The sequence below is a fragment of the Podarcis filfolensis genome (assembly GCF_964270895.1).
Source record: "Podarcis filfolensis genome assembly, chromosome: 3".
Classification (NCBI taxonomy): domain Eukaryota; kingdom Metazoa; phylum Chordata; class Lepidosauria; order Squamata; family Lacertidae; genus Podarcis; species Podarcis filfolensis.
In genome coordinates, this window is record NC_139606.1 from 8,353,491 (window position 1) to 8,368,958 (window position 15,468).

Consider the following 15,468-nt stretch of genomic DNA (forward strand, 5'->3'; position numbering starts at 1 on the left):
CACTCCCTACTTGACCATGCTCACTAGGTGACGAAGGGCTGTTCATGGCCTCTCCGCCGTGCCTACCTACAGGGTTGTTGTTAGGATTAAATGGTGGCGGGGGGAACTATGCACACCACCTTGAACTCCTTGGATGGAAAGGTGGAATACAAATGCAATAAATAAGTAAAGTAAAAAAAGAAGATTTGTTTATACCATCTGTAAACTACCCAAGGAGCTATGAAGATGGGTGGTATAGAAGTCAGACGTGGGTAAGAAGAATGGCAGATGAAGATGATGGATTTTTCGGAGCTAGCCAACCTAACCGGAAGAGTCCGCGACCAGAAGGAGGAGGAGTATCAGGAAGAGTGGACTAAATTTAATAATTATTTAGTTAAATATGTCAAGTTAAATTAATTAGAAACAGCTTGCAGATCCGTAATCGGCTTAGGATTTTATATAAGTTAAGTGATGAATTAATATGTTTCATTTCAAAATGAAAAGATCTAAGGATGTTAATATTCAAGTTAAATTTTATAAGAACTGTGATTTGGAAAACCGTCAAAAGGATATGCATTGAAATTCAACCAAGGGGAAGCGAGGAAGTCACTTAACAATGTTAATAAGTGTGATTTTCAATAAGGTTATGATTTATGTTTGTTTGTTTTAGGTGTTTGTTTATAATTTTGTGAAAACCAACAAAAAAAATTTGGGGGGAAAAAGAAGTCAGACGTGGGTAAACACAAGTACAAACGAACCATAGGTAACTGAAGTCGGGGACCCCGCCCTAGCGCACCTTCTTCCCCCGCTCAGCGCGCCCTGCCCCGGGATTCCGCTGCGCCCTCCGCCCTCTCGCATCCTGCCTGCCGAAATCTCGCTCGCTTCCACGGCCGCAGCAACCACTTCCTAACCCCGCCGCCTCTCACTCACTCACACGCTACTACCGACGTTAGCGCACACACGTGTACTCTCCCCCCACCCCGCTTCCTCGAGGGGTAGGAAAGCAACACCCGACGGAGCAGCGGCCGGGGAGGAAAGCAAGCAGGCGGGCCTTGCCCTGTTCGGTTCCCCGGCCGTCGCGGGCGGCGCCTCTCTCCGCCCTTCCCCTCAGCAAAACCGACGGCCGCTTCCCTCTCCCCCCGGGAGCGGGAAAGCGCTGCGCTGGCCCGCCCGGCCTCCCTCAAGCTCCGCCTCAGAGCAGCGCCTCCAGGGGCGTTTCGGGCCGCCCTGGAGGCCGCGTCCCTCGCCTCGGGGCAAAAGGGGCGGCCCCGGGAGGGAGGGCGCTTGTTGTGTCAGCGCCGGCCCGCTAGTGAGGCGAGCGCGGCTTCTGAGGGAGCTGCTTTTCCGCGGAGGCGCAACAGGAGGCCGAGCGAGGGAAGAAGACGCCGCTGCTGCCTCACCTCCTTCTCCGTCGCCGTCGTCGCCTCCCTCGTTTCCCGCCATGGCCGAGGCTCCTCAGCCCGTGGAGACGGACCCCGACTTCCAGCCGCTGCCTCGCCCGCGCTCCTGCACTTGGCCGCTGCCCCGCCCGGAGCTCGCGACGCCCAGCCCGGGGCAGACCCCGGCTCCCACCCCGGCCAGGGCCGCTTCTCCGCCCCGCTGCGGGAGGGTGGCCGCGGCCCTGTGCGCCTCGCCCGGAGGAGACCTGCTCAGCCTGCTGGAGGCCGGCGGCGGAGAGGGCTTCGAGTCGGGCGCCCCGGCGGGAGGCTGCCTCTGCGGGGACTTCCCGTGCCTGCAGCACCCGCAGCAGCAGCAGCAGCAGCAGCACCCTCAGCCGTCGGGCCCGGCCTTGGCCTCGGCGTCGGGGCCCCGCAAGAGCAGCTCGTCCCGCCGCAACGCCTGGGGCAACTTGTCCTACGCGGACCTCATCACCAAGGCCATCGAGAGCGCCCCGGAGAAGCGGCTCACGCTGTCCCAGATCTACGAGTGGATGGTCAAGAACGTGCCCTACTTCAAGGACAAGGGCGACAGCAACAGCTCCGCCGGGTGGAAGGTCAGCAGGCGCGCGGGGGGAAGAACGGGGCGATTTTATTTATTTATTTTTTTGCAAAAAAAAGTTTGCAAAGTTTGCTTTGGCGTGCAAGCAGGGAAAGTGGCCGGGCTCTGCAAGCTCTGCCTCCCTCCTCGACGGTCCGCGTTGATAGGGCAGCAAAGGGGAGGAGGGTGAAGGTGCAGGAATTGCGGCAGGGTTTTGCCTCCCCTTTTCCTTGCCGGCTGATCCGCCTGCGTCGCCTTTTCCCTCTGCGCCACTTGCATCCCGACGCTTAGGGCATGCCCAGGCCGAGGGGGTTTGCTTTGCCCGTGTCTCCGATCTCTGTTCTGCACCCCCCCCCCACCCACCCCCTGGCTCTGTCTGGGACGTGGGAGAATGCTAAGCACTCGGTGTATCCGAGTAGACGGCCGGTCCCCAGATAGTTCTGTGCCTTCCTGCCTTTGTCAAAGTTGGTCGAGCTGGATGTGTAACTCGGCGCACAGCTGGCTGCAAGTTCGAGCTGTGTCATTTCCTCTGGCAGATTTGAGAGGCCCTTAAAAGTGACGGTGATTCGATCCTGCTTAGGGTAGAGTTTGGGGAGGCAGCTTATTGCTCTGTTGGGCTAAAGCCATAGATAGCAGATTGAATGTGTGATGTGGTACCCTGCTTTTGATTGATTTATTATAACACTGTGCCACTTTTCATTGAAATGAACACCAAAGCAGCTTCCAAACAACAACATGTGTATCTGAAGAAGTGTGCATGCACACGAAAGCTCATACCAAGAACTAACTTAGTTGGTCTTTAAGGTGCCACTGGACGGAAAAAAATTTTTTTGTAACAACAACATGATAGAACATCACAAATACAGCATAATTCATATAGAATAATTAACAAATCGTCGGTAAAACAATTGCAATCTACAAAAAGCTGTTAACAAAACTAAAGCTAAACATCAAAATTAAAGCAAAAGTCATAGCACATGATTAACAAATCAATACGGCATCTATAATCTATAAAACAATATTAACAGGGTTAATAATAAAGCAACCAAAAGATCAACTAAGTACTGCTTATGTTATATATAAACACTCTCCACACCCACATTATTAAGTTGGGTTAATAAGGAGCATATGCTCCTTTCCTGAATTCTGTTCTGATGGTAGCCATTGCCAGGAAATGCATGTTAATTTCTGCACAGCTAGCTTTGAGAGACTACATAGTAGTATAAATGAATAGAACAATTTCTGTCTGAAAAAATCTAAACTTACTTTACTAAGGAAACAGTTGCCACACACTCATTTACTAATACAGTAATGTATCTCTGTGTAGATATCCCCTGGTATAAAGTAAAACACATTGGGATACTTAACCTTTTAATCTTCCTTACAGAGGAAGTTGCTGATTTATTTTGTGGCTGGATAACATCTGTTGGACCCTGAAATGCTCATCGGCTATTGAGGGATCTATTAAGGGGTTTCTTAGGGAAAATATTTTTGAACAGAGCACAGGTAGTTAAGTGGTTTTCTCTGGCATTTATTTATTGCCAAAATAGGACAATCTAAATTAATACACTAAGCAAAATTACTGGAGATTGGCAGTAGATGTCAGATAACTGTAAATAAAAAAGGAGGCATACAACTGACCCAATATGCTAAGGATAAGGAATTGGCAATCTCTCTACCAATCTGCTCTTTGGTTGTGCTGTGTGATCCTTTTCACTTTCCAACCCCAGAAGAAAAGGAGGAATGTGAGTAAGCTGCATTTTGGGCAATGAGATTTGATAGCATTTCATTTGGAAGAGGGAAATGAAGTATTGGACTTTCCACCCCTCCCCCACATTTTCAGAGGAAAAAAACAAAAACCCTAGTTGCTAATGAGGTGCTTTTCACTTGGTACCCTACATATGAAATTAATTATTGGCTGAGTTAATGCCACAACTGTTTAACAGTGTGTTAGCTAAGTTTTAGAAATCAAGTTTCCATTTTCAGATAAGCTAACTGCGTATGATATACATCTTTTTCTGTTGAGCTGCTGGTTGGACTGCAACTCCAGCAATACTACTTAGAAATACAATAAATCCTGCCGAAGATTTTCTGTTTCAGTAAGAGGGAGTAGGGAAGCTTTGAGAGAGTTCACAAGCGGATATTCAGTGGTCAATATTAAGCTACATATATCAACACTTCTGTGGTATACTTTTTTATGTGCAGAGCTCCTAATTTAATTTATTCATCTGTTATTTACCTTATATGATCACATAACAATGCTGCATGTATTTGATAGCCAGGTTGGTACACACGAATTTTCCCTTGTGGAAAAAATAGTTTTTACTGGCTTAGGATAAAATGTAGGTGTTTACCCAGGTAAATACTGTCATATGGTAAAGCCAAGCAAGGCATTTGCTGCTGATTGCTACATGTCAGTGCTTCATGTGCTGGTAGACTGCGTCTAATTAGGCACAAGTAATGGCCACACACTTTATTGATGCCAAACTAAAGCTAGACTTTGGCTGATTCTACACAATTTGCATTCTGCCATTTCCATCCTTGATGTGAAACCTGCCTTTGACAAATTGTTGTAGTGTACAGACTTAGAAATAATGATGCATTCAAAATAAAAGAAAGAAAGATTTGTGGCTTCTCTTGAGAGCTTCTCTCTAGGAGCTTTAAATGCCTGTTTATTGTAATGAAAAATGGGAGTCTTAGGAAGCTATGAAACTTTACTAAAAATACTTTGTAGTTTTTCTATTGCTTACAAGCATAATGAACCTCCTAACTTAGTTCACAGGAGCTCTGCTTGATGCTAACCTCTAAGATACAGTGCACGTGTTTGCATGATCATAAACAACAATTGTTTTCTACACTGATACGCACTTTCCCCCCCAATTTTTTTATTGATTTTCCACAATTATAACAAATATAACATATAAAAGACACAAAACAAAGCACATTACAATACCAAAAGAAAAAAGAAAGAAAAATAAAACACTTATTATTTCTAAAATCTAAATTAACTTTCATTGTTATCTGACTTCCTCAAATCCCCCCTAACTGAATTTCATTGTGACTCCTTTGTAACAGTTCTCCAAGATCATCTTTCTAATAAAATTAACTCCTTCAATTTACTATCTTCATCTCTTTTCTTATTGGCTTAAATCCATATTACTGTACAACATTCTTATTCTAATCCTAGGCCTATTTGATACTTTCAAGTACCTTCTAATTATCTTATATTACAATATTTAGTTAGATAATCTTTAAATTTCTTCCTACACTGATACACTTTCAGCAAAGCACATGTCCTTAAGCTTTGTAGTATTGTCTCATGACCTGGAGTAGTCATTGAGATGGTTGCATTCCTTAATAAATCAGAGTAGAATTTGCCCCTTTTATGATTTTTGATTAGTCATGTACTGGATTGCTTTTCTAATGAGAGCACTGCCCTATCGCTTCCATCAGCTGCTTGCAGTTTTATTGTATCACCTGTGGTGTCATCAGTTGAACTTGCCTCGGTTATTTTTCTATTGATGGCAGATGCCCCCCTAACCATCTGCCTTATATACCTGTAAGCAGGCACCAACCCATACCTTAATGTGACACCCCCCCCCCGGAAGTCAACATTTTAATTTGCATTTGTTTTAGATTTCTGTTAAGCAGTTCCCCATAATTATTTTAAGAAGATTTTGTATACTTTTTTGTTAAGTTCTGCAGTTGTAAAGGGAGGTGGAGAAAGGAATGCTAAAACACATTTGGTTATACAGTATATTTTGTGGCATCTTTAAAAGCTAATAGATGGGCTAAGCTTCTGTGGGCCAGAGCCCAGAAACAATAACACATCCCAATGAGAAGTGTCTGTTTATACTGTCATACTGTTTGTGAATTATCTGCACCAGTTGAATCTTGTCAGGAAGTACAGTGATTGAAATCTGCATAGTACTTTTGGTGATTTTACTTACTAAATCTAGTCTTAGCGATCCTGTGTTTTTGTGTATCTGAAGAAGTGTGCATGTACACGAACGCTTATACCCAGAACTAACTTATCGTAGTTGGTCTCTAAAGTGCTACTGGACAATTTTTTAATTTTTTAAATTTATTATGTCTTTTACCATTAGTCAAAAAAAATTATCCATTCCTAGTGGCATTTATGTGAATTCTGGTTAAGTAAATCCTAATAATCTAGTTTTACTTGTTTCTCTGGACGGAAAAATGAGGCAGAATTATAACTGGTTGCCAAAACAGGAATATCAGTACCTGAATATTAGTTTTAGGCATTTCTTATTTTTTTCCTCTAAATGGAAGGGAGGTTGTGCAATAAAATCAGTTACTCTCCAGTAATGAGGGCTCCTGACATCACCCTTAAGGAATTGATTCTGTTGCCCAAAAATTTCCATTTTCTCAGTGTTTAGTGGACAATATGATCCTCCCCTCCCCACAACATTAGAGGCCGAGTTCTCTTCTTTGGTGACTCTTAAGCACACTGACATTTTCTCTATTATTTATTTTAAAGGGGCTAAACATCAGGAAAAGCTACCCTTTTTCATAACCACTGTTTGAAAAGAAAAGGGTCCCATTGCTAGAACACACCCCGCCCTGGTTATTATGATTTTTAATGGCAATATGGTTGCTGCCACCCTGGCAGCAGTGCTGTTTTGGGAGTCCATTAATGTGTTTGGCAGGTGCTAGCCATAAATCTTAACTGAGCCAGCTGTCTCTGGTTGCCCAACACAAAGTGAGAGTCCTCTTCCGTTCTCTGTGTCTCTCTCCCCACATACACACGGCAAATAACTTTAAAAGGCAGAAGAATCTCTCACTTTATACTGGACAGGAGACACAGACCCTTCTTGTCCCGCGAGTATTCTGACAAACTATTTTTATTTATTTAATAGGTTTTATGGAGAACTTGCAGGAAGGGAGGAGTCAGTCTCTCGCTTCACATCAGGCTTTGGAGACACCTCAAAGTGCTGAGGATCTTTCATTGATTCCAAGTGTCTTTAAATCCCAGTGTGAAGTGAGCAATGAATCCCTTCTCTCATCTGCTTGTTTTTCTGCACATGCCAGAGGCATATACATAAGAAAGTGCTCTGCTGATAATTCCTTTGTCTGCCAACTGGGTTTCCTGGTTGCTTTTTGACGCTTTGCCTATATCTCTCATTAGAGTGGAAGAAGTGACAGCTGCTCACAGGAAACAAGGACTTGGCAGTGATTTGGCAGCATTGTTTTCCCCACCCCAAAGTAGAATCAAAGCAATAAATTTATACTCCTTCAAACTGTCGTCTTGTATGGGAAAACATTTGTTGTTGTTGTTTCTTTAAAAATTGCTGTGCAAACACGTCTTGTACTAGGAACAGAAAAGTAAGCTGCCCAGTGTTGTTATTCCTATATTGAAGATGAGGGTGAGGCTTAGAGATACTGTCAGTGTTGTAGGTTGGGCGTTTGTTGTTTAGTCGTTTAGTCGTGTCCGACTCTTCGTGACCCCCTGGACCAGAGCACGCCACGCACTTCTGTCTTCCACTGCCTCCCGCAGTTTGGTCAGACTCATGTTTGTAGCTTCGAAGACACTATCCAACCATCTCGTCCTCTGTCGTCCCCTTCTCCTTGTGCCCACCATCTTTCCCAACATCAGGGTCTTTTCCAGGGAGTCTTCTCTTCTCATGAGGTGGCCAAAGTATTGGAGCCTCAGCTTCACGATCTGTCCTTCCAGTGAGCACTCAGGGCTGATTTCCTTCAGAATGGATAGGTTTGACCTTCTTGCAGTCCATGGGACTCTCACGAGTCTCCTCCAGCACCAGAATTCAAAAGCATCAATTCTTCGGCGATCAGCCTTCTTTATGGTCCAGCTCTCACTTCCATACATCACTACTGGGAAAACCATAGCTTTTACTATACGGACCTTTGTTGGCAAGGTTGGGCATAGTTCATTGTTATCTCCATATTGCAGGCTTGGCTAGTGGGAGGAGGTGTTGAGAAAGTGGGTAGTTTACAAGAACCTTGAATTGTAGTCGGTTAGTGGTCCCTGCGTTTCAGGCTGCTGAGAGGGCCTGAGATTGATAGCAGGTTTCTAATTAAGGTTTGAATAACTAATATCTACTTCATCTGTACTAGTGAAATACAATTGCACAGTAAGGTAAAGGTAAAGGGAACCCTGACCATTAGGTCCAGTCGTGGCCGACTCTGGGGTTGTGGCACTCACCTCGCTTTATTGGCCGAGGGAGCCAACGTACAGCTTCCGGGTCATGTGGCCAGCAAGACTAAGCCGCTTCTGGCGAAACCAGAGCAGCGCACAGAAACACCGTTTACCTTCCCACCGGAGCGGTACCTATTTATCTACTTGTACTTTGACATGCTTTCGAACTGCTAGGTTGGCAGGAGCTGGGACTGAGCAACGGGAGCTCACCCAGTTGCAGGAATTCGAACCGCTGACCTTCTGATCAGCAAGTCCTAGGCTCTGTGGTTTAACCCACAGCACCACCCTTTACAATTGCACAGTACACCTGTGCTATTAACATTGGCAGAAGTTGTGGTGGGGATGTGCTGCTTACTCCCAGCTGTGTCAGTGTGGTTGGCACAATGCGAATACAGGGGCAGGAGTGCCAAATGGGCTTCACCAGCATGCTTGCACCACACTGACCTCACCACTTTATTTATTTTGCCTCTCCTGCACTCTGTCCCAGTATACAGCAGCAACTCGGATGGAGGGAGGTCAGGTGAGTGGTACAGCTCCACCACACCTTCCTCTATGGTTTATTAAGATGCAGATAGAGCAGTTGCATAACAGGATATGCTGATGTCACGTGAACACGTTTTGCTAAGTGCTCATTGCATAGTCAGATTCGAAATAAACTATACAGCAGTAGAAGATGTATCACACAAGTCATACCCCAGGTTGTGGCAAAGGTTGCCTCCTTTGCCGGTTCAGGTCTCTCCCCCCCCCCCCACCACTTGCAAGCAAGATTTTGACTGAAGGCAGATGCCTTGTACTCCTTTAACTTGCATGGAGATGTGCTGTGCACTTGCTGCTCTTGGAGAAACTGATGGGAGATGACAAATTAATTTAGAAAGAGGAGGGCATATGGATGGCACACTGTTTTTTTCATCTCTGCATCTAGAAAGCTTTGGAAAGAGGAGGTTCTGGAAAGGGCAACCAAAATGCACAAGGGGATGAAGGAACTCTGCTAAGAGGAAAGTTTTAACAACATTTGGGGCTGTAATGTTTACAGAAAAGGCAAAGAGACCTAAGAGAGGTGTATAAAATTGTGGAGGAACTGGACAGAGAAAAATTGTTCTCCCTGTCTCAAAACACTAGAACTTGGGGACATCGGGTGAAGTTGAATGTTGGAACTTTCAGGACAAAGAAAAGTATAGAATCATAGAAGTGTAGAGTTGGAAAGGGACCCGAGGGTCATCTAGTCCAGCCCCCTGCAGGAATCTCAATTAGATCATACATGACAGGTGGCCATCCAACCTCTTCTTAAAAACCTCCATGGGAGGAGAGTCCGCCACCTCTTGTGGGAGTCAGTTCCGCAGTTGAACAGCTCCTACTGTCAGAAAGTTATTCCTGATGCTTAGCCAGAATCTCCTTTCTCGTACAGTAACTTGAATCCATTGGTTTGGGTCCCAGCCTCCAGAGTGGGAGAGAACACGTACTTTTTTCCACAAGGCACGTACTTAAATTATGGAATTTGCTCCCACTAGAGATAGAGATTGCTGCCCGTGTGGATAGCTTTAAAAGAGGATTACTGTACACAAAATACATCAAGGATAAGACTTGTCTGTGGAAACTAGACAGGATGGCTGTGTTCTGTCTCCACGGTTGGAGGCTGGATACCACAATCTGAATTCCCCAGGTAGGAAGAATGCTGTTGCACACAGATTCTGGGCTTCCATAGTCCTAGTCTAGGGATTCTGGACGTAGATGGGCCTTTGGCAGGACCAGCAGGCTCTTCTTACGTTCTTACTCGTGTGGTTGCCATTGGTGGTGGCTACAAAATGACTCACAACCAAGGCCAACCAAAATTTAGGGAACTTGGTCTACCCACATTACATTGAGGTGGGATATTTATAGTGTCGGATTTAGTACAAAGATAGCCCCAAGAGGAGGGATAGTCTTGTAGGGAGTTTCAAGATTTAAAAGCAGAATCTTAGTCAGTTTGAAGAGTTTAATAAGAACGTTCTGGTAAATTGCTTAGCCCTCTGTTGGCAGCTTGTTTGATTTCTGTGCACGCTTGTGAGCGTGTGCAATGGAGGAATAGACTGCTCTGCCAGTCTTCCCACCAACCCTCTTACTCTTACTGCGTGGAATTCCATGCACTTCCCTGCAGGCAGTTCTTTGTTGCCTGTGGCTACAGGGCTAATGCCGGCTTATGCACAAGGCTGGAATAAGGAATGTGTTATTAAATACCCACTTTCCTTCTAGATATGAAAAACAGATGAAAAGCAAAGAAGTGTTTGTTTCTCATTTCAGAAACAAGTGACAGTGTGATGTTTCTTCATTTTAATATAAGTTGTACATCTCTAGAGTTTAATTTTCTTAGACTGCTTTCCAAAGTTACTTTACATCCTCTTTATCGATGTAGTAAAAACCACAGAACATTGAATAAGCCTAAAGCTACAAAATAGAGGAATGTTTTCAACTATAATAATAATAATAATAATAATAATAATAATAATAATAATAATGGGATGGTGTTTCTGTATTATTTGCTGTCGCGTTGAAGAATAAGACCGACAAGTTAGTTGCAGTCTTGTTTAGGAAACTGCTCTTTATCTGGAAATCATGATGGAGGGTGTTAATTAGAATGAGGACACAAATGTGATTTTGACACCTGTCTGCTGCTGCACAACTTGAAAAGCTGCAGTGCTAATAGTAGCTTTCATTCTGTGTCATAATGGGTAGAACTGAAGTCAACAACATAATTCTGGGGCCTTAAATGGGGACAACGTAGTTCAATACGTTCAAGAGACCTTAGAATTTTCCCCCTGCTAATTTCTTTCCCGGATTATCTCCCAGCTTTCTGTAGAAGAGGGTTTAAAACTTTTATCAGTCTAAACTGTAGAGAAAATCTTGCACAGTGTTTTCTGCTTATCTTGATGGCCCTAAATATTCCTGTGACACTGGCTGTTCACTTCTATATGTCCTCTTGTGCTACAGCAGTTAAGTGGGTGGCCTTGAGCAAATCACTGCTTGATATGCAGGGATAGTGTTGGGGGTGAAATGAGAGAATCTTGTGTGTACCTTCCTGAACATGTTGTAGGAAAGTTTTCGAACACGTGGTCAACAAATAAATAACAGTGGTTTGTGGGTTGATGAACTGCGTCAGCCTTCTGGCAATGATCTAATCAATTCCAGTTCATGGTGATCTTGTTCTGTATGACATCTTTCTGGTTTTGCCCCGTAGGTTCTTGCAGAGCTCTTCAGCCAGTTATGCAGTACTGATGCAATTGCAAAGGCGAGCACTATTTTATACACACACAAAAACTGAAGAGGTTGTGAACTGGAATAAATACATAACGTCAGCATCCAATAGTTGTTCAGAGGCAATTTTTAAACTGTTTTCTTTTTTATTTGATCAATTTAGTAGACTTAAGTTCCGCCTTTCCTCCATCACGGAACTCAAGATGGCATACATGGGATTTTGGGGTTGTCTCTCATCCAGACCCAAACTTGCTTAGCTTAAGTAAGATGGCTGCATCCTGTGCCCTCAAACCATTTCCTGATTCTGCCTCCATCTTCCCCATTCTATTTCCTCTGACTTTTCCTCATTTCCCACTTGCTACGTACTACTGTAGTGATGCTACCTTTATGTGCCCGCTCAGCAGTTTAGAGCCATTCAGGATAGATCCACTGTACTGTTTCTAGCGGGATATATTGCAGTTCTGTGACAACTGCATGTGGTTTCCCTCTTTTCCCTCTCCTGGCTCTAGATATCTGCCAGCCCATGGATGCAGAATGTCAGAGCCCAGGCACTTGTTGAGCACACGGTGGCAATAGCACTGCTTCTCTGAATAGGAAGAGGGTCAAGATGGGCATTCAGGTATTGCTGGGTGTGGGGAGAGAGAGAGAGAAGAAAATGCATTGTGCCACTTGGCTGCTTTCCTTGAAAGGGCTGGTAAATGCACAGTTGTTAAAGTGGATTATTTAAATAAGGTTAAATGTTTGTACTTTAACCAGCCGTGCTAAAGAAATCCTGCAAATCTGATATCCCTACTATGCATTTCTTTACAAGATCACAGTCTGCTTTTTATGGTGGTTTTTTTTTGGGGGTGGGTGGGTGTCTCCTGTTCTGAGCTGGGTGAGTTACTGACAAATATACCGTATTCTGATTTGACCCTTGAATAGCTTCTCAGATCTCCAGATGTCCGTATTTCTTCTTTGGCATGGTGGGGAGCGTTATTGATCTACCTCTAATTACAGTATATTTTAATGGTAAAATAATGAGAGGAAATCACCTGCCCTCACCTCCACGGGAGAAGAAACTGATATTGAGATAATTATATAGGCTTTTTCAAGGGTCAAATCAGAGGCTATTTGTTACTTATCTGATCTGAATCATCAGGAAGCAGTAAAACTGGCTGAACCTTTCAATGAGATTAGAAGGGACCTTTGTGGACTGGAACTTACTTATGAGTAGACATTATAGAAGGGCCTTGGCTAGGAGAAGAGCGTTGGTTGGTGATGTAACAGCATCTTAAATGCTATGTGAACCCTCCATTTAAATTCCACATCCAGGTAATTTTAGAAAAGCAACTCCTCAGCTTCACTGAAGAGTTCTAGTACAGAAACTCCTCATGACATTTAAAACATTTCCTCAGTGCAATTAAGCGGTGCTACAAGGAAACTAATCAATGTAGAACACTCCCATTCATTTTGCTCCTCCCTAATAACCAGGTTAAATGTAAAGTAAAGACTTGACATAGATTTATTTTGAAATTTGTGATTTTAATTGATGTTGGCACAGGGCTATAGACATATGGAGCACTGGTGAAGATCCAACAGGAGGACTCAGACAGAAATGGAAGCAGGGCCACAAATATAACACAAAAATGGTATACGAAGGTTCAAGCTGGGGTGCCCATCTGGAAGAGGCTGGAAGGGACATTCATGGGAGCAGCAAGGAGCCAGGCAGACAAGGAAACTGGAAGTCTGGGAGGAAAACAAGTGGGGAAACCAAAGGATAGATGGCTGGGCTGACTGGTCTTCTAAGAGACCAGTCTAGATAGAGAAAGGCTAGATAGATAGATATAGAATCTGGCTGGTACAATTAAGGAGAACCAATAAGTTGTCTGTGTTGGATAGAGCTCTTAGGAGGACACACTGCCTGGTTTTCTTCACTCTGCAATTTCACATAGCTTATCATAAGGGGTAACCTTTTAACAAATAGGAGCCTCCTAGTTTGAGTGGTGGAAGATCTTGATAACTACACAGAGAAGTGGACCACATCCACACTACATGTTTAAAGCACTGTTGTGCTATTTTAACTGTCATGTTAAAATAGAATTCTGTGGTTTGGTGAGGGTACTGAGAGTAGTAACAAAACATGCATTTTCCTCACAGATCTACAATTCTTATAGTTCTCTGGGAAGAAGGATTGACTGTTGTACAACTTACGGAATTGTAGCCCTAAAAGGGGAACTTAATTTATTTTATTAACACAATTTATTACGTACCAGTTGATTGTAATAACACCTCTAAGCGGTTTACGATAAGTATTAAGAATATTAATGAAATCTATTAAAAATATGTGGAGAGCATTAAAATTGGAGAGATTAAAACATGTCAGAAACTATGCATCTAGATAGGGTTGCCTTTTGAAAATGCTTTAAGCAGGCGCTGAAAAGACATATGTCAGTAGGCAGGGAGTTCCAAGGTCTTGTTGCTGCCAGACTAAAAGTTTGATCTTACAACTGCAAACGTGTATTACGTGGCACCTGTAGAAATTCCGCCTCCACAGATTGAAGCAGTTGAATGGGCACATAGGGAGTAAGACAAGTAAGCTGGCACCACACTGTTAATAACACCTTGAACTTTGCGCGGTAACAAATCAGGAACCAAAATGCAGAAAATAAAAATGAATTGATACAAATCAGCAACCGGTGCAGATCTCTTAGTAGAGGTGTTATATGTTGACAAGGTCTCATCCTGTCAGCAATCGTGCTACAGCATCCTGCACTAACTGCTGTTTCTGGGTCAATCACAAGAGAGTCCACTCAGGGAGGGTCTTGCAAGTATGCGGTAATCCAGTCTTGAAGTTGCCAGTACCTGAACCACAGTGGTCAAGCTCTCCTGGTCCAGGAATAGTCGTTGTGCAGGTACAGCTAGTAAAATATGTTTTTAGTTACTGAAGCTACCTGGGCCTGCAGTTACAAAGCTGCACCCAGTAGCACCCTCAGATTGCATGCTTGCTCCTCCAGGGGGAGTGCCAAGTGTAAGAAGCTCCCAGAATTCCTTGGGAGAAGCCATGACTGTTAAATTGGTATAATAGTGTTTTAAATGCCTGGTGAGGCTGTGCTTTTGGAAATGGATAGTTGTGGTTTCCAAGTAATTGGTGTACTGGATCATGGCATGGTGGTAGCATCTTGTCCATGTCACTTGTTTTCTTGTGCAAAGTAAAACTCCAATACAGGATGTTTATGTACAGTCATACCTTGGGTTACAGATGCTTCAGGTTGCGGTTTTTTGGGTTATGGCCCGCCGAAACCCGGAAGTACTGGAATGGGTTACTTCCGGGTTTTGGCGGTCGCGCATGCGCAGAAGCGCCGAATTGCAACCTGCACGTGCGCAGACGTGGGTTGCAATCGCTGCGGGTTGCGTGCATCCCACACGGATCATGTTCGCAACCCGAGCATCCACTGTATATAGAAGTTAACCTGTTCTTCATCTGTAAAGATTCCTTGTGTGGTTTACCTTGGATCAGTAACAAGGAGGACAGTCCCTTTTCTCAGGCTTGCAGTCTAACATGCATGAAAAAAGGGATGAAGAGGAAAACAAGCAAACTCATGTGCTAGCTCTTAAAGCTGCGAAGTTCTTATAACAACCAGCTTGATAGAAAACAATTGTAGAAGAGGAGCAAAATGGATATGATTTCTCAGCAGAGCTGGTTGAGTTGCCTTGCTTCCTGTCTCTCACTCTGTTGCAGCCTTAAAAAGCCCAGATTTTTCTGTGTATGGTCATTCATTGGCAGAAAGTTACTTACCGTATTTTTTGCTCTATAAGACTCACTTTTTCCCTCCTAAAAAGTAAGGGGAAATGTGTGTGCGTCTTATGGAGCGAATGCAGGCTGCGCAGCTATCCCAGAAGCCAGAGCAGCAAGAGGGATTGCTGCTTTCACTGTGCAGCGATCCCTCTTGCTGTTCTGGCTTCTGAGATTCAGAATAATTTTTTTCTTGTTTTCCTCCTCCAAAAACTAGGTGCGTCTTGTGGTCTGGTGCGTCTTATAGAGCGAAAAATACGGTATGTCTTACCTGCTGATTAAGTTAGTTGGGATGAATGTATAGTAGGAATGCATGTACAGATTAAGGAGA

The 15,468-nt window shown here is 43.9% G+C and overlaps 1 protein-coding gene across 1 annotated transcript in view; it reads left to right on the forward strand.

Annotated features, from left to right (window-relative positions):
- The first annotated feature begins 989 nt into the window (after positions 1-989).
- The window catches only part of FOXO1 (forkhead box O1), a 47,888-nt gene continuing 33,409 nt past the window's right edge, over positions 990-15,468 (forward strand). Inside the window, exon 1 of the mRNA XM_083606540.1 lies at positions 990-1,972. Coding sequence (XP_083462666.1) covers positions 1,421-1,972 — 552 coding nt within the window. The 5' untranslated portion in view covers positions 990-1,420. The remainder of the gene's footprint in view (positions 1,973-15,468) is intronic.